This window comes from Lonchura striata, chromosome 11 (genome assembly GCF_046129695.1).
Source record: "Lonchura striata isolate bLonStr1 chromosome 11, bLonStr1.mat, whole genome shotgun sequence".
Classification (NCBI taxonomy): domain Eukaryota; kingdom Metazoa; phylum Chordata; class Aves; order Passeriformes; family Estrildidae; genus Lonchura; species Lonchura striata.
Window position 1 is genome coordinate 7,213,006 of NC_134613.1, and position 21,345 is coordinate 7,234,350.

The window sequence follows — 21,345 nt, forward strand, 5'->3', positions numbered from 1 at the left end:
CTCCCTGGCAAGTTTCTCAGGGGAGAACAACCTCCATAATAGACAGCCTGCAGAAAGTTGCATGAGTCCATTTTTCCCAAGGAAAAATCTGAATATATACATTGAAGATGTGTGTGTATGTGAATACATTTGTATTTTGAATATATATATATATAGAACTTCTGCTGCAGTCTTTCCTTTCTGGCACTGTTTTTGCAAGAGCTGGGAATGCCTACTGTAAGAGTTTGTGCTCTAAAATCTGGGAAGTTCATTGAGATCTCTGATTGATTTTTTCAGACATTCTTGGAGCTGCCTTCTTTGTTGTGATTTCTCTGCACAAGGAGGTTTTTGTGCTGCATCCAAGGAAGCAAGTTCACTGTGTCTTCATGGGTAGCTTTGCACTGGGCAGTTAGAAGTTCTCTAGGAAGGCTCCAGTACCTTTGTGCTTGGTGAATTTGTGTTTTTAGAGTTGTTCTTAGTGTCAGGGAGCTACAAACCATCAGTCATGAGAAAGAAACAACACAGGGACCTTCCACACATCTGTTCCTAAGGTTTGCAGGATCAATGAAAGGATGACATTGAGAGGGAGAAAGAATAATGCAGGAGTGACTGTGGGGGGAGCCACTGCTTTGCTGAAGGCAGAGCTGCATCGCACCTTTCTTTGGCTAGGGCTGAGAATTTGTGTCAATATTTTATTGGATCTCTTGACTTTTCAAATCCTAAATCTCCTGTACAGGAGAACTTCTTTCACATTTGAATTTACCAGATATCAACTCTCCAGTGAGCATTTGCAACTGGCAAAAGGGCCCTTCCTGACAGGTGTAGATAGGTCTTTTCGTGTTCTTTTTTTGGCGTCTTGTTTGTTCACTGGTATTTTGTAACTGTCAGTGCTTCGAGTTGATTTAAACACCCAAGATTCAGATTTGCCTATTCTGCTTTGTGCATCTTTGGGAGGTGAAATCATCCCTGGAGATGGTACCAGAGGGGCAGGACGTGGAGGAGGACCATGCACAGCTGCGTTGGCTCTGCCAGGCTGGGAATGTAACTCCAGTGGGGCTGGCTAAAGAAAGAAAATCCGAACTTTTTGCCTTTGGGTTAGCATCACAAGACCCGTGTCCCATCCCGTCCTCCACCAGACTCACACATCTCCTGTACCTGCTGAAGGACTCTGAATAGTCAGATCCAAAGCTGCAGCAGCCTTGATCGCAGCAGGATTTCAGTCCCCTTTTGCCCTTTCCTGTGCAGCACGACCCGGAGCTCTCACCGCGGCAGTTCGGCGTGGAGCTGTCCCGGCTGACCAGCGAGGAGCGGGCGGTGCCGCTGCTGGTGGAGAAGCTCATCAACTACATCGAGATGCACGGCCTCTACACCGAGGGCATCTACAGGAAATCAGGATCCACCAACAAGATCAAGGAGCTGCGGCAAGGCCTCGATACAGGTAAGAGGAGAGCGGAAAGGATCCTACACGGGGAGGAAAATCTCCGCAGCAGCAAAGTTGGATGGGAGGAAGGTGGAATGTTTCAGCATTCCTGACTCCAGGCTGTGCAAGAAATGATTTCACATTAGCAGCCATAACTCAGGTCACCAACTCATGGGTTTTTTGGGAGCAATCCACGAAAAAAGTCATTCTAATTGAGGGAAAGTGCTGCCTTACTTACACCCTAGCAATCCATGAGAAAAGAAATCTTAGTCGCACCTGAAGTTATTTGCCCTGGAAAGTGTATTTCTCTCTAATTTTGCCACGTGGAGCTGAAATCAGGTGCTGTTGCTATTAAAGGCATGTAAACATATTGTATCTTAGAATACTTTACGATTGAACAGTTTGGGTTGGAAGGACTTTTAAAGGTCACCTTGTCCAGCCTTGGGCTTCGTACTGATCATTGTCTCTTGTTCTTTTCCTTCTTGCTTCATCTGGTGCCAAACCCAGACATTGATAATGTGAATTTAGATGACTATAACATCCACGTCATTGCCAGCGTGTTCAAGCAGTGGCTCCGAGATCTGCCCAACCCCCTCATGACCTTTGAGCTCTACGAGGAGTTCCTGCGGGTGATGGGTGAGGAGCTCCCCTCCCTATCCCATTCCCTTGGTAGAGGGAAATGGTGGCCACTTTGAGTACCAAACTTTTCATTTACTCTTTGAGGCCAAACCGGCTGATTTTGCCAAATTGCATTTACCTGGTTTAAAAGTCTGATTTTTTGGTTATAAAGGGTTTTTATGCAAAACCTCAGGCAATTTGGTCTCAGTTTAGTGGCTTTTGCATCATGGTTCAGCTAATTTCAGCCCCAAAGTTCTATCTGTTAAGTAGTAAAATTAAGTGTTAAGAAGTACCATTTTAAATAGGAGGAAGAAGTTGAAGCTGCCCCTGAATTCTGGTGGTTTCTCCACAGGCTTCCAGGAGAGGAAGGAGACAGTGCGTGGGGTGTACTCGGTCATTGACCAGCTCTCCCGCACCCACCTCAGCACCCTGGAGCGCCTCATCTTCCACCTGGTCAGGTATGCTGGGCCTGGGCAGCTTTAGGCAAAGGCAGGATGATCAGGCATCCTTCCCACAAGAACAGCTGAGGCTTTTGCATCCACCCTGTCTCCCAGGAGCTGGCTGTGGAGCTGTTTCTCCAAGGGATGTTGTGTTGATAAGTGACCTCTGCTGTGCTCTGGTCACTTGTGGTTCCTACAGTTCTATGGTGCCTCTCACCACTGCAGGGACATGGTTTTGGGTGGAAAGGGCTGGTTGTTGCCTTGGGAATATCTGAGATGTCTTGAGGTTTGTCTTTTTCCCTCAAAGCAAGATTGCACCATAGAAATATCATCTCTCTTCAGCTATGACCATGTGCAAAAGGTGCAGTGGCGGTGCCTCTATATCTGACTTCTCTCTTAATCCTTACTTGTTCAGGATTGCCCTCCAAGAGGAGACCAACCGCATGTCAGCCAATGCCTTGGCCATTGTGTTTGCTCCCTGCATCCTCCGCTGCCCCGACACAACAGACCCACTACAGAGTGTTCAGGACATCAGCAAAACCACCACGTAAGAGCCTGGGGCTGGGTGAGCTACCTCCACCACCACATCACCATTCACATCTTGGTAACCCCTAGGATGGTCAAATGGCTCAAAAATTGACAGTTTTGGCACAAGGGGATAAACACATAGTAATTTATGCATCTGCATGAAGATATTTGAAATCCTCTCAATCCCCAAGAAGTTGTTAAATGAGGATTTTTAAGAGATGGAGGATTCCCAAGAGTGGATAAGCATCTGTTCCTGCCTGGCAGGAAAAGGTGGAGTTTGTGCTGACATGGTTTTATAGTTAATGTAGTTCATTTTTTGGCAAGCAGATCTTGATTCTTACTTGATTTTGGCTTTTTTTACTGAAGGAGGTGAGTTTTTTGGTCTGCAGCAATAGTAATATTAATATACTTAGATTTATTTATGGTGTTTGCCATAACTGAAAAGGTTTTAGAGAGAAAAAGTGAAGTACTTGCCAGATTCAGTTTGGCTCATACTAAATGGGTGTTAAAATAGATACTGGAGTCAATTACAATAATGAAAACCCTCCAGTGAAGGGCTAGGCTTTTGAAAGGGGTGGTTTTACCTCCAGTAAGTATTAAAATTGTTGAAGACCAGAACATATTTGGAGACCCAGCTGGGAGGAACACCTGTCCTTTAACAGGACTTCATTTAGCTTCTCCCTCACACTTCAGCTCCAGCACATCTCTCATTTTATCACAAGGAAAGGACTGTGTTTTTCCCCAAACACCCTCCAGAGAACATTAAATATTCGGCGCAGTTGCACAAGGTGCTGTAGAGTTACTGTGTGCAAGTGAGTTGGAATCAGTCTGTCTTCTCCAGATTTGAGTTCCACCACTCCCACTTCCAAGGGGGATAGATTTCTCTGATGGGATCCTTGGCCATCTTTAATATCTGTAGGCTGTTCCTCAATCCATCCCTAGCCCATGATCACTCTTTTTAGGAGAATTCTCACTATCTTCTGTCTTCCAACTGGGACTTTCTCCTCTGTGCTCTTCCATCAGGGCAGATCTTCCAAATAATCCTTTCCTTGTAATAAAATGAGAGGATGTGCTGCAATTAAAGGAGAAGCTACCAGGAAATCCTGTTGAAGGACAAGCCAAGACAAGACACAACAGCTCAGATCAAATGGCTTCCTCCTCCCATTTTGTCTTCTTTTGGGTTTTTTCTCCTTTAGTTGCGTGGAATTAATTGTCATGGAGCAGATGAACAAGTACAAGGCTCGGCTCAAAGACATCAGCAGCCTGGAGTTCGCAGAGAACAAAGCCAAGAGCCGCCTCTCCTTGATCCGCAGATCTATGGTGAGATGCCAAAGCCCTCTCTGTCCTCTCCTGTCCCCTCCTTACCCCTGAAGCCACCCTACCTTATCTTCTCCTGCTTATCCCAGCCTCCCAAACCTCTTGCAAACTCCCACAACATCTCCACCAGGACAGGGACCCTCAGCCCCGTGGTGGCTCTTCACCTTTGCGGGGAGTCATACCAAAGCACGAGGAGGTGGGAATAGTCCATGGAAACATTGTCACTCCTGCTCAAATGTTCCTGGCCAGCATTTCCACCTTCATGTGATTTTGTTTGGTCCTGAGTTGATTCAGACCTTTCAGTGAGCAGCTCAGCATCACCCCATGGGTGACCTGGACCGTTGTTTTTCGTGCTCAGTTGCATTATCTGAACCCAAAATGAGCTCCCCAAAGGCTCTCTCTGCTCCTGCACTGCCTTTTTGGGAGCCTCAAACCCATCTCATTGAGCTTCCATGCTTGCAGAGGGCCGGCAGGCTGTGGATGCACCTGTGCTTGGCTTGTTGGGCTGCGGGAGAGGGACGGACCTGGTGCAGCACCGTCAGCACAGGCTTGGGCTGAGGAGGCAAGCGGGCCCCTCTGCTTGGACCTGCCCCCGTGATCCTCAGGGTCACGTTGCTTCTGCTTTTTGGGGATGAAATCCAAGCAGGGGCTGCCCAAGATTGAGTAGCTGATGCTGCAGAGCTGCCCCACTCATCTCAGTTAACCAAAAACACCTCAGACTGAGCAAAGGGGTTTGGAGGGGCGGCGGCATGTGCACTCTAACCTTCTGCTTTCCTTTTCATCTCCTCTCTAATCCAGAAGCCCGTACTAATTGCAGTTAGATTTATGAGCATAACCCGCAGTTCAATCCCGGTATGTATCAATGGCAGCTGCCACCTCCCTCGTTGTGTGTCACCGTCGCTCATTCCAGCTCTGTCCCACCGGCCATTGTCCGTGACCTGTCCGGTCCCGCCACTCCTCGGAGCCGCCGTTCCTCCAGCAGGTCCCATGGGCACAGGAGTTTGGGGCTGGCACTCGGCCATCCCTGCACGCAGCTCCTCAGAAATACGCTTCCCACCCCTTTTCCCTTCCTACTTACTTTAATTTTCTATTTTATTTTCTTTTTCCATCCTGTGCTTCCCTCTTTTTTACTTTGCTTGACTCATCCCTTCCCTTCCCACCTTGATTTCTCCTTGCTCAGGATGCATTTCAGCATCAAGTTGCTTTCACAGCGCTGCTGTTTCTGAAGATGGTGACTAAAACCCTCAGCTTGCATGCCTTGGAGATTACAAGGCATCCAAAGGTCTCCTCCATCTTTGTGGAGGAGGAGCACCACCACCCTGAACACAAGGTCAGAACACCCAGGCTTGAATGAGGAGGAGTCCAGCAAGTCTTGTATTCCCCAACTCCATCGCAGCTTGAGTTTGAGTTCTGTGAGATTGTGACAGGCAAGAAAAGCACCTGCAGGATTTTGGGAATGCTCATAGGGCTGTTTCCTTTCCTATCAGACTCAGCCCATGATGAAAACTCCCTCAGGTTCCCCCCATTCTTCCACATCCATGAGTGTCAGGAGGTGGAGAAGAGCAAAATTTGAGCTCTGCTCCCCTGAGCATGGCATTTCTCAGGGGCTTAAGTCCACGAGGCAGTGGGATCTTCAGGATCTTGGGGCTTTTGGCTAATAGGATTCAGGGAGCTGTGCTTCAGCTCAGGAGCCCACGTGGAAAGTGTCATCAGAAGAACACCGGGGCACAGGAGAGCCTTTGCAGACAAAGAAAGATCTCTGAGATGTGGAGTTAAAAGATGAAAGGGCTAAAATGGACTAAATGTGGCTTTTAAAGGGAAAAAGGGAGGATCCCTTATCCTGAAAATCTATCCTGAGCACATGAGTTATCAGCAAGACCCAGGGATGCCACAGTTGTAGGGATTAAATGGCGGGAGCAGAACTGGCCTGCAACAAGTTCTTTAACCCCAAGGAGATGCAGGATCTCCCTTGGTAATGGCTGTCAGGGGAGGGCAGCAAATGATGGACATCTCCTAGTCCTGGTCATGTCAGGATCTGGCAAGTAGAAGATGAGAAGTCAGGTCATGATAACAGTTAAGATAAAAGTTGTTTAATGTCTGCCATGTCCCTCATCTCCAAGAATCCTCCATTTTCCTCTGCTCCATGGAGCAGTTCTGTAGACCTGATCCTCAGAAGATTAAAGCAGTTGTATATATATCTCTCCATCTCTACCACCACCATTTGCATCCTTTCTTGTTTTCAGTTTCAGTATTTAAAAAAATAAGACAGTTCTTCAGAGCTGCATTAGATCAGAGTGAGTTCAGCTGTGGGCACAGCTGAACATTGATTGTCTTACAGTGGTTTCTGGATCTCCTGTAGATGAGACATAGCATGGCATGGACTGCATAATTTGGTGGGAGTTCTGTTTGCTGAAGGGGTCAGTGAGATCCTTGTGATGCTCAGGAAATAGCAAGGGTAGATAAGGGAAGGATGTGAGACTTGATCCAAGGATAAAACAGGTTTTATCAGGTGCCCTGAAATCAAAGCCTTGGTGATGCTCCCACCCAAAGCCACCATCAAGCTTCCCATCACGCAGGCTGTGGGCTTTGTGGGGACCCAGCCTGCTGCCAGCTGGGCTTTCCAGGACCTGGACCAACTTGCACTTGATCCATCGGCATCATCCTCACCACCTCCATCCTCAGCCCCTCCAATGTGTTGAGTCCTTCTGGTAGTTCTCCCAGCCTGAGGGCCTGGGGTGCATCTGGCGGCGGCACACTGAGGATCGGTGTCCGGGGCCTTCTTCTTCGCTCCCGAGTGTTTTTGGCACCTGAGTGTTTGCCGCATCGCCTCGCCTGGTGGTGGTGACCCCGTTGTCTCCCTTCAGGGCAAAGGACGCGTGCGACGCGGCGCCTTCCCCAGCCCCGCGTCCCCCGTCACCGGCCGCTTGCCCTCGGTGACAGATGTCCCTGAGGAGACCCTGAGCAGCGAGGAGGCCATGGAGATGGAAGTGACAGAGCAGCAGCAGGTGGCCATGCAGCAGGAGGAGAAGGTGCTGACTGAACAGATCGAGAGCTTGCAAAAGGAAAAGTGAGTCTGGCCAAGGGTTCAAGCCCTGTCCCCAGCCTCTGGGTGTTGCCTGGTGTCATGTGGTTGATAACTGGAGGGCTCCACCCCTCCATGATCTCTCGGTGCATGTGCATCCCTTTCTCCTCTCCACCTTTTTGGTCCCGTTGGTTCAATGGGGCTGGGTTGGCTTTGCAGGGAGGAGCTGACATTCGAGATGCTGACACTGGAGCCCCGCGCCTCCGACGACGAAACCCTCGAGTCCGAAGCCTCCATTGGCACAGCTGACAGCTCTGAAAATTTGAACTTCGACTCCGAAGGAGCCATCTCCGATCGCTCGGGTAAATGCTGGAGTTCTTGGGTTTGTGATGGAATGGTTTGAGTTGGAAGGGACCTTCAAAGGTCATGAAATCCATCTCCCTGCAATGGGCAGGGACATCTTCCACCATGTCTTTCTGTTGCTTTGGGAAGGATTATTTGGGGTTTTCAAGTATTAGAAGTCAACAATTTAAATGTATGCAATGAGGGGGGTTAAGGGTTCAAGCACGTGGCGCTGGGGGCATGGGTGGGAGCAGCCAGGATTGGTGGGGAGGTGAGCATTCTTACAGCACTGCCGCATCATCTGTGGTGATGCTGTCCCCACCGAGATGCTGGGAACGTTGTCCTGGCTTCGATGGCATGTGTCCCCAGGGAGCAGGGTGGTTGGATACTGGTGCTGTGTGGGCGTGCTGACCATCTGTGGTCCTTCTGCCCCGGCAGAGAGAAGTGTAGCACTTACCTCCCTGCGCCCCGCCAAGGCCGAGGGGCCGAGCCGGCTGCGACGGCACCCCAGGATGCGGCTGGACCCAGCGGAGCCAACCGACACCCCCGTCTCCTCCTCCTCCTCCTCCCAATCGTCCACCTCCTGCTTGCCCCACCTGCCCCGGAAGCGCTTCCAGATGTACTCCAAATCTCCTTTCTACCGAGCAGGGGGACACGGCGAGAGCCCTGAAACCCGGGCGAGCCCCGAGGGCCTGACGGGGCCTCTCCATTACGCTGAGGACCGGCCGCAGTTCACCACACGCGGGACCTTCAACCCGGAGAAGGGCAAACAGAAACTGAAGAGTGTGAAATCTTCCCCCGCAAAAACCAAAGAGCCCCCGGATGGGGGGCCTGGAGGGGGACGCAAGAGGAACCCTGAGGCCGATTGCGCTGCCGCCCAACCCCTTGTCCTCATGGGGAGCAACGAGTTCATGGTCTGAGGTGCTCCACCCCGGAGCCACATCCATGCCGGGGCAGCCTCCCCATTGGCAATGCTCTGATGGCTTCCTCGTTAACGCCAGGAGATGAATTCTTAATTAAAAAGGCCGGGAGGGGACGGTTTTAATGGTGGCCTTAATGATTTGGGGGGGTTGAGACCTTCAGGTGGCTGGGGGATGGACAGGGATGGGAGGCGTTGACCGGTTCCTGGCCCTTCCCCTCGGAGCATCCCACGTCTGGGCACATCCGCCGCCAAATCCTCGTGCCGATCGCCATCGCCTGTTGGTAGGAGCAAACAGAGCCTAAAAATCCCATGGAGCATCCCGAGCTGGCTCCACTGCAGCCGAGCCCTCCGCGCTTTAACCACCTCATCCACGCCAACACCAAGTGCATGGAAAAGTGTTAAAACCTGCCAAAAATCACCTTTTCCCTTTGTTTTTTTATTTTTTAACGAGACCTAACCACCTTTCCTTTTTTTTTTCTTTTTGAGATCATCAGTATTAAAAAATAATAATAATTATAAATAATCGAGGACTACTTGAAGCGATATTTGTTTATATGCTGGTTCCTGGAGTTTCATGTAAATATATATTTTTTTAATTTTTTTTTTGTATTTTTCCCCAGACAGAACTTTTTTTTTTTTAACTAGTATTGTTATTATTATTTTTGGGCTGGAGAGGAGGGGAGCAATTGGCTGAGCCATCCTTGGTGTCACCAGCCATCACTCAATAAAACATGGAGTTTTATTCTCAGCAAGAAATCCCTGGAGGTGTAATTATACCATCATAACCCATCATAGGACTAATTACCGATGCTAGTTACTGACTCAGCTTGTGATCCCTCCCCAGTCTCATCATCATCCTCAGTGGCACCTGGAGAAGCTCCGGGTACCAGAAAACTTCTGGAAAGGAGCCCCAGGGCAATAATTAGATTTACAAAGGCTGGATCTGTCCTCCTAGGTGGGCTGGACTGAGGCTCATCCTTTCCTGAAATGCCATAAAAATGGGGAAAATAGAAAAAAATTGAGTTTTCCTGAATATTTTGTCTTTTCCCAGCATGACTGGATTTGGCTGAGCTGCTCCTCGGTCCCCTCTCCCCCTGCCCTTTCCAGGGATGGTTTATTTATTGGGGTAATTTTTTATTTGATATTTGAAATTTTACTTTTTTTCATGTTATCTTTAATATTTTTTCCAACGGGGGAAGTGAGAGATGCTGCAGGGAGAGTGGGAACAGCATCGGCCCCGGCACAGCATCCTGGGAGTGGAGCAAGACCAAGTCAATCGCCCCCCATCCTTGGGGGAAAATGGGATTTTCCCTGTCCCAGAGGGGAGAACAGGGCTTTGGGGACAGACACGGATGTGCTGAGAAGGCAGATGGTGACCACAACAGTGGAAACTCCTGAGGAGCCTTCCCAAATTCTCTGGGAGCTGGGAGTGCTGGGAGCATCTGAGTGCTTGGTGCCAAACCAGCCTTCTGAGCCTCTTGAACTAAAAACCCCAGAACTGCCCTTAAAGCGGCCCCAGGGGAGGAGATCTGCTGTGAGGGAAGGGTCCAGCCTCGTCCTCGGGCTCCTCATCCCCATGGGATGAGGGCAAGGATGTCAGATCTGACCGGGGCAAATAGATATGTGCATATATATACATGTACACATGTTTACATGTATGCGTATATATGTGTGCATACACACGTGTATATGTATCTTATTTCTTTTGGAATATATTTATTTTCCTTATATATATTTAATCTCCATATAAGGAAAATATATTTAAGTGATATTTATATATATAAAGAACATATATAATATATATATTCTATATATAAAGAAGATGTACACACAAAATAATAAATATTCTCTGTATAATTTAAAAATACATAAAAGAATATTAAGACTAAATACATTTATGTATTTTCTATGTCTTATATATAGTACATATTTTATATAAATATATAAGATATTGTATATATAAAGAATACATATTTCTTTATGTATATATGCTTATATATTTATATATCAAGAAGTCTATAAATGAAATTAATTATGTATTTCCTTATGTATATATTTTACATATTTCTCTATATAAGGAAGTATATATATTTAGGAGATATGTACTATATATAAAGAATATTTATTACTTTATATATATTTTAATGTATTTCTTCTCTATGTAGAAACATATTTAATGCTATACGATTTAAACATATATTTAATATATGTTTAATATGTATGTTTATGTATGTTTCTTCACATGTATTTATATATTTCTTTATAGAAAGAGTGTATTTCTCTGTAAAGAAATATACAAAGGAAATATATAGTATATATAAAGAAATATATTTTCTCTCTATTTCTTCATTTATATAAAAATGTATGGAATGTAGGGAAAATATATAAAGAAAATAGACTTCTTGACAGAAATAAATGTATGGAATATATATAGAATATATAAAAATATGTTTCTTTATATATATATATATGTATAATATATTTGTGGTTATATGTATAAAGAAAAACACACGTCAAAGAAATCTATACATATATATATATAAAATCCAGCTGTGGCAGGAGCTGCCAGGACTGGAGGGATAATGGCGTGGTCCGGGGTCCCCTTCCCCGGCATCTCCCCCGCTCCTTCCCAGCCCTTCCCTGGCAGGATTTGGGGTCCCAGAGGGTTTTCCGGAGGGCTGAATGTACTGACTACTGGAGGGCTGCGAGGGGAATTATTGTTATTTTTCATGGAAAGTTTTCTAAGTAATTTATAAAGTCGCTGCTTGTAAACTAAACAGAGTCTGTATGGAAGAGGATCTATTATCCCGCGTCGCCCGCGCTCGGAATCTTGTACAAACGGACAAAAACGGACCAATAAAAGTGTCATTCTGCAAAGGCCAAGAAGTCCCAGTGGGACGTCGTTCCTGCTGCCCCCTGCCCACACCCCGGCTCTGGGCCTTTTTCCATTTGTTCCGCGGGGTTATGAAGTTGTGGATTTTCCCAGTCCTGATCATGTGGATGGAGGAGCTGGGATGGGGAGCCAGGGCTCCAGATCACTTCCCTTCAGATTCTTTCATGCTGGTTATTCACATTCTCATTATTTATATGCACGGAACTTCTATTTTACTTGTTATTCACCTTATTTTTATTTATGTATATGCAAATAATTTATATACAATTTTTTAAAATCAGATACTTTTTATTTTATGTATATTTAGACAATTTATTTTAAATTTTTCTGTATTCAGAAAATTTCCAGTTATTTCTATTGGATTATTCAGATTATTTCAGATTATTTTTATTTCTATAGATTAGTTTTAGGTAGACTATTCATATCCAGACAATTTCTTTTCAATGTATTTCTGTTCAGATTATTTCATTTTATTTGTCCACATAATTTAATTCAGTTGATTTCCAATGAGATTCATTATTCTTCTCTTATTAATATGCAGTTTGTTTATTCTCAACTTATTTCTATTGATATTATTTTAGATTATTTAGTTTTATTTTCTTTCTATTCAGATAATTTAAGGAGATTTCAAAGCAGGTATTTACATTCCAATAATTTATATGCATTCTATTTCTATTAAGTGTATTTAATATAATTTTATTTGTGTTTTTACTATTTAATGCCCATTTTATCCAGTCAGATTATTCATATTCATCTACTTATGTTAACATACTTTAAGTTAATTTCTATTCAAAGTATTTCAGTTTGTTTAGTTTCATTATATTTCTATTTAATTTTTTTTCAGTTTATTTCTAATAGAATATTTCCAAACAGATTATTTTTTTATATTCAGATAATTTCAGGTTATTTATTTTCATTTTCTTTTTATTCCTATTTTTCTATTTATATTCCTTATATTGATCATTTAATTCAGATTATTTATACTAATTTTACTTCTATTTCATTTCCTTCCATTCAGATAATTTCTTTTCAAGGTACTTACATTCAGATTATTGATTTTTATTTATTCCTATTTGTGTTATTAACATTCAGCTGGTCCCCCCAGTCCCCCACCCAAGGGGACCCAAGTCATTGGCACAGGGACTCTGCCTGCAAAACTCTCTTTATTCCGAGTATAAAATGGGGGACACAAGTGGGAGACCCCGGAACGGAGGGACAAGGGTCTGTCCCACGTGTCACCCCGGGCTGGGGTCAGCCCTGGCCTGGGATCAACCTGAGGTTGTCCCAGTCTGGTGTCACCCCCAGGTGTCACCACCTCTGTGAGTGTCACCCCTGGGCTGGTGTCACTGCGGGGCTGGCACCACCCTTGGTGCTGTCACCCCTGGCTGATGTCATGGCCCAGGCTGGCCTCATCCCTGGGGTAGTGTCCCCGGGGCTGCCCCCTGGGTGGCAGCAGGTCCTCATGGTGCCGAGGTGCCTCTGCCTGGGTTCCTCCAGCATTTGGGACACCACCGGGACAGACCCCAGTGAGGTGCTGCCGGTGCCTTGGGCACGCACTTGGGGACAGCCCCTTCCACCGCCAGGGAAGCTGCTCCCACCTCCCAGCTGCTGCCAGCATTCCACAGCGCTGGACATTGCCCGAGATGGAACCACAGGCGCCTTCACATCCCAGGGTGGGGGTGACAGGGTGCCAGCACAGGGTGACAAGCCAGGGAAGGGGGTTCAGTTCTTGAACATGTCACACAGCAGCTTCTCCATGGGGGTGTTGCCGATGGTGCGGCGGAAGAAGAGCAGCTCCACGCGCTCCGAGGAGATGAAGCGCAGCGCAGGGAGGAGCAGCAGCAGCTTCCCAAACCTGGGGGATGGAGCAGTGGCCATGGGTGGGACAGTCCCACCCTGGTGTCACCCGTGAGGACATAGGGACAGCGGTACCTGACGGGTTGCCCAGGGTAGTGGGAACGGTTGTGCTGGCCCAGCATCACCTGTGACTGGTCCTGCAGGTTCTCCACCTGCTCAGGGTCCTTCAGGCCACGGGTCTCTGCAGGGACAAGGGGGTGACAGGCTGGGGAGGGACTTGGGGACGGCCTCTGGTGGCTGCTGGGGGTGGCCTCACCTGGTTTGAAGAGCACCACAGCCTTCATGCAGGCAAATTCCGTGGGGTCAACGGCCAACGCCTTGAAGCGGCCAAGGGTCTCCTGCAGTGCCCGCACATCCAGAGTGGCCGGCAGCAGCTTCCCAGAGGTCGGCTCGGGGACAGCCAGGAGCGGGCAGCTCTCCAGGGGCATGGACCACTGGATGGCACAGAGCAGGAACAGCTCACTCCATGCTTCCTCCAGCAGGATCACCTGGGGAGAGTGTGGGGAACCCCAAAACTTTTGTCACCCCCAAAGTCTCCAGGACCTGTAGGCTGGCAACAGGTTGGTTGGGCTGACAAGCCTCTGCAGGGAGCCCTAAGAATGTTGTGGATATGCTCCAGCTACTACAACTGGCTGCTACATTTTTGGGGTTCCTGTTGCCCCCTAGGCAGATCCCCAATTCCTCGTGGAGATTGCCAACCCCACCTGGTCACGGAAGGGCAGGTTGGAGAAGACAGGCAGGTTCTTGGCCCATTTCACAGCCATGAAGAGGAGACGTGCTGAGGTCTCATAGATGTTTTCGGGGCTGGCTGCCGGGTACGGTGCCATCTGGTATTCGCCAGCTGCCCGCTCTGGCTCACTGCCTGTCACATCCACCGTCTCATCAGCTGCAGGGGTGGAAGAGGACACTGGTTGTCACCACACCGTGGGGACATCCACCACCCACCCACCCCCTCTCCACTGGCAGCCACCCACCGTCCTCGGGCTCCAGCTTGGCGCAGGTCTCGGCCGTCATCAGGCTGGCCATGAAGCGATGGTTGGTGGGTGGTGTGGGCGCTTGGGGACCCGGGGTGACGGTGGCACCAGGGCCACGAGGAGCCGGACAGGGTGATGGGGGGACCTCACATGTGGTGGCCACGTGCTCAGGGGGCAGCTCAGCATCCAGCTGGATGCTGTCCAGCTGGACCTGGGCTGTGCTGCGGGGCTGGCGCTCATTCTGCACAGCTGTGCAGGCAAGGTGGCATCAGCACCGACCACCCTGCTGTCACCCCCTGCTGTTCATCACTGTGTGTCCCCCCCCATCTTACCATCCTTGTTCATGCCAGCCTGCAGGCACTTCTTGAGCCGGCAGGCCTGACACTGGTTGCGGTGAGCTTTGTCCACTGGGCACAGCCCCGTCCCCGCCTGGCACCTATGGGGAGAGGTGGCACATGGCTGTAGCTCCTGAGGTGGTTCCTGTCCCCAAGGAGGGTCCTCCCTCATAGGTACCATGTCTCTCCCCATGGGTTCCCTCCCTCTCCCCAGGAGGTGTCCTGTCCCCAGTGGGTGCCCTGTCCCCACTCCAAGGGTGCTCTATACTAATGATCACTCTGCCTTGATGGGTGTTTTGGCCCCCCCATCAGGGGTGCTCTGGACACCCTCTACACAGATGCCTCTCCCCCTGCAGGTCTGTCCCCTGAGTGGTTTTAAGTCCCCCTGGGTCTCTGCCCCACCCATTGCCCATGCCTTGGGGTCCCTGGCCTGCTGAGTGTCCATTCCGGGATACCCTACCCCACTGGGGACCTGCCCCAAGCTCCCTGTCCTGCTGAGTGTCCGTCTGCAAGGTTCCTGTCCCGCAGGGTGTCCATCCCTTCCCTTCTGGGTGCCTCACCCCATGGGGTCCCTGTTCTGCTGGGTGTCCCTACCCTGCTTGGTGCCTGTTCCCCCCACTCCTGCCCCACGGTGTCCATCTCCTGGATCCCTGACACCCTGGGTGGCCATTCCTGGGGTCCCTGCCCTGTGGGGTGTCCTTTCCTCTATTCTGTCTATGGGACCCGGGTTCTTGCCCTCTGGATGCCCATCCACAGGGTGCCTGCCCCTCTGTCCCCCCATTCCCTGCCCCATGGGGACTCCCTGTTCCCACCTGTAGATGAGCTTCCTGCGGACACTGCGCTTGAAGAAGCCGCTGCAGCCATTGCAGGCGTAGATGCCGTAGTGCTTCCCACTGCTGGTGTCCCCACACACCTTGCACAGCAGCACCGGGCTCAGCTCTTTCCCGGGTGCTGGGCTCAGACCTGTGGAAGTGGAACCATCACATCTGGGTTGACTCTGGGCATCCCAATGTCCCTTGTCCCACCCACCAGTCCCTGCTGCTTCCCAGCACCCTGGAGATGGGGTGGCTCCTGTCTCTGCTGGTTCAGCCCAGGGACATGAATGGGGACACCTCAGGGACTCCACGAGTTCACCATCATCCCACACCCCAGCACACAAAGTGATGCAGGACGAACTCTCACAGGAATTTTGAAAATTAAAAAAAGGGACGAAATGGTGTTCTTAGGGATGGGGACACCAGGCATCCCAGGAAGGGGACTAAGCATCCCAGAGAAGGGCTGCAATCAGGAATGGGAGGTGTCCTGAAAAAGGGACAGCTCTGGGGACACCCCAGACAAGAGTCATGGCAGGAAACTCTGAGGATCCTGGTGAAGGGCCAGGGACCAAGGGTATCCAGGAGAGGTTTTTAGAGGGGACCGCAGGAATCCTGAAGAAGGGGCATAGCTGGGGACCTCAGGGATCATGGAGAAGGAACACAAATCAGGACCATGGATACCGTGGAGAGGGTTGGGCACTGCAGGCATCCTGGTCTAGGGAAGGACCATGATGGGGACTCAGCATCTTGGAGAAGGACGGCAGCTGAAGACCCCAGGCATGCTAGCAACCATGATGGGGACCCTGGGCACCCAGGATAAGGACCATGAGGAGAAGCATAGCTATTCTGGAAAAGGTTGGCAATGGAGAACCCAAACATCCCAAACAACTATGATGGGGACACTGGGTGTCTTGGAGATGAACCATAATAGGGACCCCCAGATATCTCAGAGAAGGACCACGACAGGGACCAAAGGCATCCAGAAGGCCATGATGATCCCAGGCATCTCAGAGAAAAACTGCAATGGAGGACCCCAAGTATCTTGGTGATAGACCATTATGTGGATTCCAAGTATCCCAGAGGAGAACCATGAAGAAGACCCCCAGGCATCTTGGGGAGTGACCACATCGGGGGCCCAGCCATCCCAGAGAAAAACCCATGTCCCTCCGTGTCGCGTCCGGCCCAGCAGAACCACCTCTTACCCGTGGGACTCTCATCCAGCCCGGCGCTCACCACCGACCCCGCCGGGGACGCAGCCATCCCGCACCCGGCGTTCCCGACTTCTCCCTGTCCCGTCCCTGTGGGTCCCCGCGGAGGGTCTGGCCAGGCGGTGGGTGCTCCGGCGGCTCTGCGGCCAGCGGGGCTCTTGCCTTGCTCTCTTCAAGGCGGCTTAGCGGCGGGCGCTGTGTAAGCAGCCGCCTCTTTGTCACCCTCTTAATCTTTAGTGTCTGCGCGGGGCGGGGGGGATCAATCAGCCACGCGATGAAGAATTAAAAAGGTGCTGAGCCCCAGCCCTGTAACCCTAAACCCCGCGACACCCAAGCCACCCCCCCGCGCGCCGCCGCGGAGGTGTCACCCTGTCCGTGCAGCCCCCCCAAGCCAGCACTGCGAGGCCGAGATTGCGACAGGGCTGGGACGTGCGGCTTGGGCTGGGGACCCCCCGTACGGGTCGTCCTCCCCTTGGGACCCACCAGGTCCTGTAAGCGCATAAGCCCTTCACTAAGGCGGTTAGAGGGGAATAACGAAAAGTGGTAATTAAGGGGGGTAATTTCCCTGCCCCCAAGTAATTAATTACCGGCCCTGATGGCGAGGGGAGGGGGGATGCTCGGTAGGGGCCTCGCTGTGCCTCAGCATCCCCTCCCGGGGACGGGGCCTCCACGGATGTTGAGGCTGCTGACACCGCAGAGGGTGGGGGCCAGGTGGCCCCGGGGTTATGCAACCACCGCTAAACCCTCGCGGTGACAGGGCAGCACAATTTGGGATTTGTGGGCTTTAGCGGCTAAACCCCACCCCGCCCCGCTCAGGGGGGTGGGGGGTGGCCGCCGTCATGGGCCCAGCTTGTCCCCAGCGATGGGCCAGGCTGATGACAGGGGTTCCCGGCCTGCTATGCCCATTCCAGAGGGGCTCAGGGGTGTGGATGCCCTGAAGGTGTCCCAGGGGACAGGCAATGGCAGCAGGTCCCTGCCGCGGGCTGGCAGCAGTGACTCCAGTGGATCCAAGGGCTGGGGGTCACCCCTACATCATCCCCAACTGATGTGCGGCTCCATCCACGCTGCCTGCAGCATTCCTGCATCTCCCTGCCTGCAGCATGGCTCCATCCTCCTGCCTACAACCTACTTCCACCCCTTTTGCCTGAAGCGTTTCTCCATCTTAACAGTCTGCACTGTGACTCACTCTATTAGCCTTGCCTGCACCATGGCTCCATGTTCCCATGTGCAGCAACATTCCATCACCCTTCCTGACTAGATGGCTCCACCAACCTTCCTGTCTGGACCGTGGCTCCGTGCCCCCTGCCTCCAGCCCCCTCCCACCCTGGCACCCCCCATTTCCCCACGGTGCCCTGTCCCACCCACAGCCCCGTCCTGACCCAGATCTCTGACCGCCACCATCTGCAGCAGGGGCCACCTCCTCCCGTGGCAGAATTATGACGCTGGGCTAATGCAGTGGGAGCAAGCTGTCACCTCCCTGCCCGGCCCTTGGGTGCCTCCACACCTCTCACCCATGGGTGAACACTCCCCTGTGCCCGACCCAGGGTGCCAGGAACGCCGGCATCCCGGCGTGCCAGCCCACCCATGGGCACACAGGTGGCCAGCACCAGGGACAGTGGGGAGCGGCCAGCATGGTGGGATGGCTGAGTTAGGCTAATTTGCCTGACCCCTCCTTGCTGTTGGGTAAAAGCCAGCTCTGGAGCAGGGATTTGGGAGGGGGATTAGCTGGGCCAACCATCTGCTGCCAGCCAATCACCAGCACCCCCAGGAAAGCCAATAATTACAAAAATATGGTTTCCCACCCCGTTTCTCCATTGCACCCAGCTGGGTGCTGTCCCTATGGTGAGCTCCCTGTGGAGCAGCACCCTGTCCTCTTCCTGGGGATGAGGGCTCCATGAGCACCCAGGGCACTCCTGGGAGCCCAACCCAGCCTGTTTTGGGTGTGACACGAGCGGGCCTGACGCCATGGTGGAGGGGCAGTGGGTGGTGGGTGGGGGTGAAGGAGCAAATGTTAAAGCCCAAGGCAGGGTCGTGACTCGGCTCGGTCACAGATGCTGGGGCAGATGCCACAGGATTACCCAGCCTAAAACCTTGGGATCTGCCCTCCTTCCCCCCAGCAGGCAGAGAGCGTTTAATTACTAATTTACTAATTACCTAAAGATGCTGGTGATGGGCTTGAGATCTGCGGTCAGTAGCAGCCCCAGGGCTCCAGCCACCCTAATCCCACTGGCTGTGGGGAACTGGTGGATCCACCCTGGCTAGGGACAGCTTGGCTGGGGACATCGAGTGACCCAGGGAAGCACCACTGTCCTGGCAGTCCCGCTCCTGTTGTTGACAGCATGGAGTGGTGGGGAATGGGACAGGACAGTGACAACAAGGAGGAGACAATGAGGACAAAGAGAACATGAGGAGATATTGGGGATCAAGAGGTGACAGTGGGGACCACGAGGAGCTGATGTGGGATGGAAAGGACATGATGGGGACCAAGAGGCAACAACAAGGATCAGGAGGGGGTGATGGCAACAAGGAGATGAAGACTGGGAGGAAATAATGAAGTTCAGGAGGGGACAATGGGGATCTGGATGTTTTGATGGTGACCCAGAGACAATGACAAATGTGAAGAGCAGGAGGTGACAGCAGTGACCGGGAAGGGATGATGGAGACCAGGAAGGTGTGACAGAGATCATGAGGGGGCAGTGGGATGCAATAGGGTGAATGGAGATCATGATGGGATAGTAAGGACTGAGATGGGATGATGGGGACTGGGAGGGAATGAGAGGGAATGGAGGATGGGAATGAGAAGGGTGTGATGGGTACATGTGGGCAAGATAACAGAGACCAGGAGAGGATGGTGGAGTTTAGAAGGGGGCAAGACCAACAAAAGATGACATGAAGTTCTAGGAGGGTGGCTGTGGCACTGGAGGTGGCTGGGAAGGGTTAATTACTGCCTGCACTGAGCTGGGTCCAGGCCAGGCTCAGGTTTCACCTGTAATTAGCTCTTGTTTATTGGAGGCTCCTTGATAAATGATTCTTTGGAGGTTGCCCGATGACAGAGGGTGACAGTCACCCACCTGAGCCCTGCTGAAGCCTTCACTGACCCCTGGCACCAGGATTAAAGTTTAATGTGACTCGGGAGCTGACCCCGGGCATGCACCATTCTGGGGTGACAGGGCCGGGGACAGGCTGGTGGCCATTCCTAGGACAAGGGGCTGGGTACAGGCTGATGGTCTCACAGAGCCAAAGGGTTTTGGCACCGAGAGGTGATTTGTCATAAGCCTGGTGGTCAGTGGTTACCAAAGCATGGTGGCCACAGGGCTGTTTCCTGACTCCTTTGGGGTCACCCAAGAGGTCTGTGGATGAAATGTCACACCAGGTTGGGTTTGTCCCCGTGGGACTGGCCCTTTAGGATGGGCAGAGTGCCACGGTGCAGCCGGTCCGGGCACATTCCCAGGCACCGGTGGAGCCATGTGCCGCTGCCAAGAGCCACTGTGGTGCTCGAAGGGGCGGGCTGAGGTCCTGCCCTGCAGCCACCTTTGGAGCAGCAGCAGCTTGGGAAACACAGTGGAGTGAGGGGACCTTGGAGGTGCCCCCAAGGTGAGGCAGCAGGGCACAGAACGAGCCCCGAGGCTGCAGCTTGGGTTTTAGAAGGGTGACGTGTCACCACAGCTGTGGGGACAGAGAAGTCTCCAAGGTATGGGTACCTGCCCCCAGCTCTTGGGACATCATGTTTTCTGCTTGCAGATGAATCTCCTCGCCCAGGTAAAGGGGAAGCCAGCAGGAAGGACACCTGCATCCAGGTGATCCCACCCCCTTGCCATAGGACCTGCCTGGACCTGGATCTGGGCCAGGGTGGGGGGGGGGGGGGGGTTTGTGGCCTGGGAGGCTGGGCTGGACTGGGCTGGGCTGTGTGCTGGCAGAGACACGGGTGGTGGCAGGGGATGGGTGTCAGAAGGGGACAGTTCCCGTCTTGCCCTGCCTCCTCTCCCCACAGGTGAGCTCCCTCCTTCAGACCCTGCAAGGCCCGGACTGGCTGTTCCTCCAGGCCTGGCACTGGCTGGGCTCCTGGGTACGGCAGGTTTGGGGGTGCTGGCATGAGAATCCCAGTCAGGTGCTTGGGCAGGGGGTGGCAGCAGCCCAGGCTAGGGCTGAGCCATGACACAGATGACACTGGGGCTGATGCAAGGTGTTTGTCCCTCCAGGTGAGCAGTTCCAGGCAGGTAAGTGCTGGCATTGCCCCTGTGCCCTGAACTGCCTGTCACAGCCCTGGCACAACTGGGCTGGATGCTGCACACCCTGCCTTTTCCTTGGCACCCATGGGTGCTTCAGCACCTCGAGGGGGCAGCCCCTTCCCAAAGGGTTTCCATCCATGGAGGCCAGAGACCCAAGCTGTGCTTAAGCCACCAATGATGTGGGATGAGCCAGCAGGTCAGTGATACTGCTGGTGTCCCCAGGCCACCAGTGGCCCTGAAACATGGCTGGGTCCCCAGGCAGTGACTGGGGCAGTGACCACGGCAGGGTTCTTCCTCTGCGAGGGGCTGCTGGGACAACACTTCAACATAGTCCCCAACGGGGTGGCTGAGCCCCAGCCTGGGGACCTCTTCCTCTTCCCGCTGGCCTCCGGGGGCCCTGGCTGGTGGGGTGCCCATGCTGGCATCTACTGCGGTGACGGCGAGAT

At 51.7% G+C, this 21,345-nt stretch overlaps 2 protein-coding genes across 7 annotated transcripts in view; one reads left to right on the forward strand and one right to left on the reverse strand.

Annotated features, from left to right (window-relative positions):
• MYO9A (myosin IXA) overlaps window positions 1-11,465 on the forward strand; it is a 175,289-nt gene extending 163,824 nt beyond the window's left edge. For 4 of the 6 annotated variants that reach the window (XM_021554201.3, XM_021554202.3, XM_021554203.3 and 1 more), the window contains 9 exons: window positions 1,225-1,417; window positions 1,907-2,035; window positions 2,370-2,475; window positions 2,873-3,004; window positions 4,182-4,305; window positions 5,101-5,154; window positions 7,167-7,369; window positions 7,544-7,686; window positions 8,105-11,465. In XM_021554201.3, coding sequence (XP_021409876.1) covers window positions 1,225-1,417; window positions 1,907-2,035; window positions 2,370-2,475; window positions 2,873-3,004; window positions 4,182-4,305; window positions 5,101-5,154; window positions 7,167-7,369; window positions 7,544-7,686; window positions 8,105-8,586 — 1,566 coding nt within the window. In that variant the 3' untranslated portion in view covers window positions 8,587-11,465. The remainder of the gene's footprint in view (window positions 1-1,224; window positions 1,418-1,906; window positions 2,036-2,369; window positions 2,476-2,872; window positions 3,005-4,181; window positions 4,306-5,100; window positions 5,155-7,166; window positions 7,370-7,543; window positions 7,687-8,104) is intronic. The other 2 variants (XM_021554204.3, XM_021554205.3) reach the window with 1 other exon arrangement.
• Window positions 11,466-13,203: 1,738 nt separating this feature from the next.
• On the reverse strand, window positions 13,204-16,722 carry NR2E3 (nuclear receptor subfamily 2 group E member 3). Its single transcript, XM_021554195.2, has 8 exons — window positions 16,665-16,722; window positions 15,460-15,610; window positions 14,645-14,748; window positions 14,313-14,561; window positions 14,043-14,224; window positions 13,595-13,826; window positions 13,414-13,519; window positions 13,204-13,336 (listed from the first exon to the last, which is right to left on the reverse strand). Exons 1-8 carry the CDS (start codon window positions 16,720-16,722, stop codon window positions 13,204-13,206), a joined length of 1,215 nt encoding a protein of 404 aa, XP_021409870.1.
• Window positions 16,723-21,345: the final 4,623 nt, after the last annotated feature.

Bases quoted from the DNA above. Each gene is read 5' to 3' on its own strand.
- NR2E3 (XM_021554195.2), bottom strand. From the start codon at position 16,722: ATGGCTGCGTCCCCGGCGGGGTCGGTGGTGAGCGCCGGGCTGGATGAG. The intron at 13,827-14,042 runs GTGGGGTTGGCA...CACTCTCCCCAG, and splicing joins ACCTGCCCTTCCGTGACCAG to GTGATCCTGCTGGAGGAAGC. The intron at 13,337-13,413 runs GTACCGCTGTCC...TCCATCCCCCAG, and splicing joins TACCCTGGGCAACCCGTCAG to GTTTGGGAAGCTGCTGCTGC.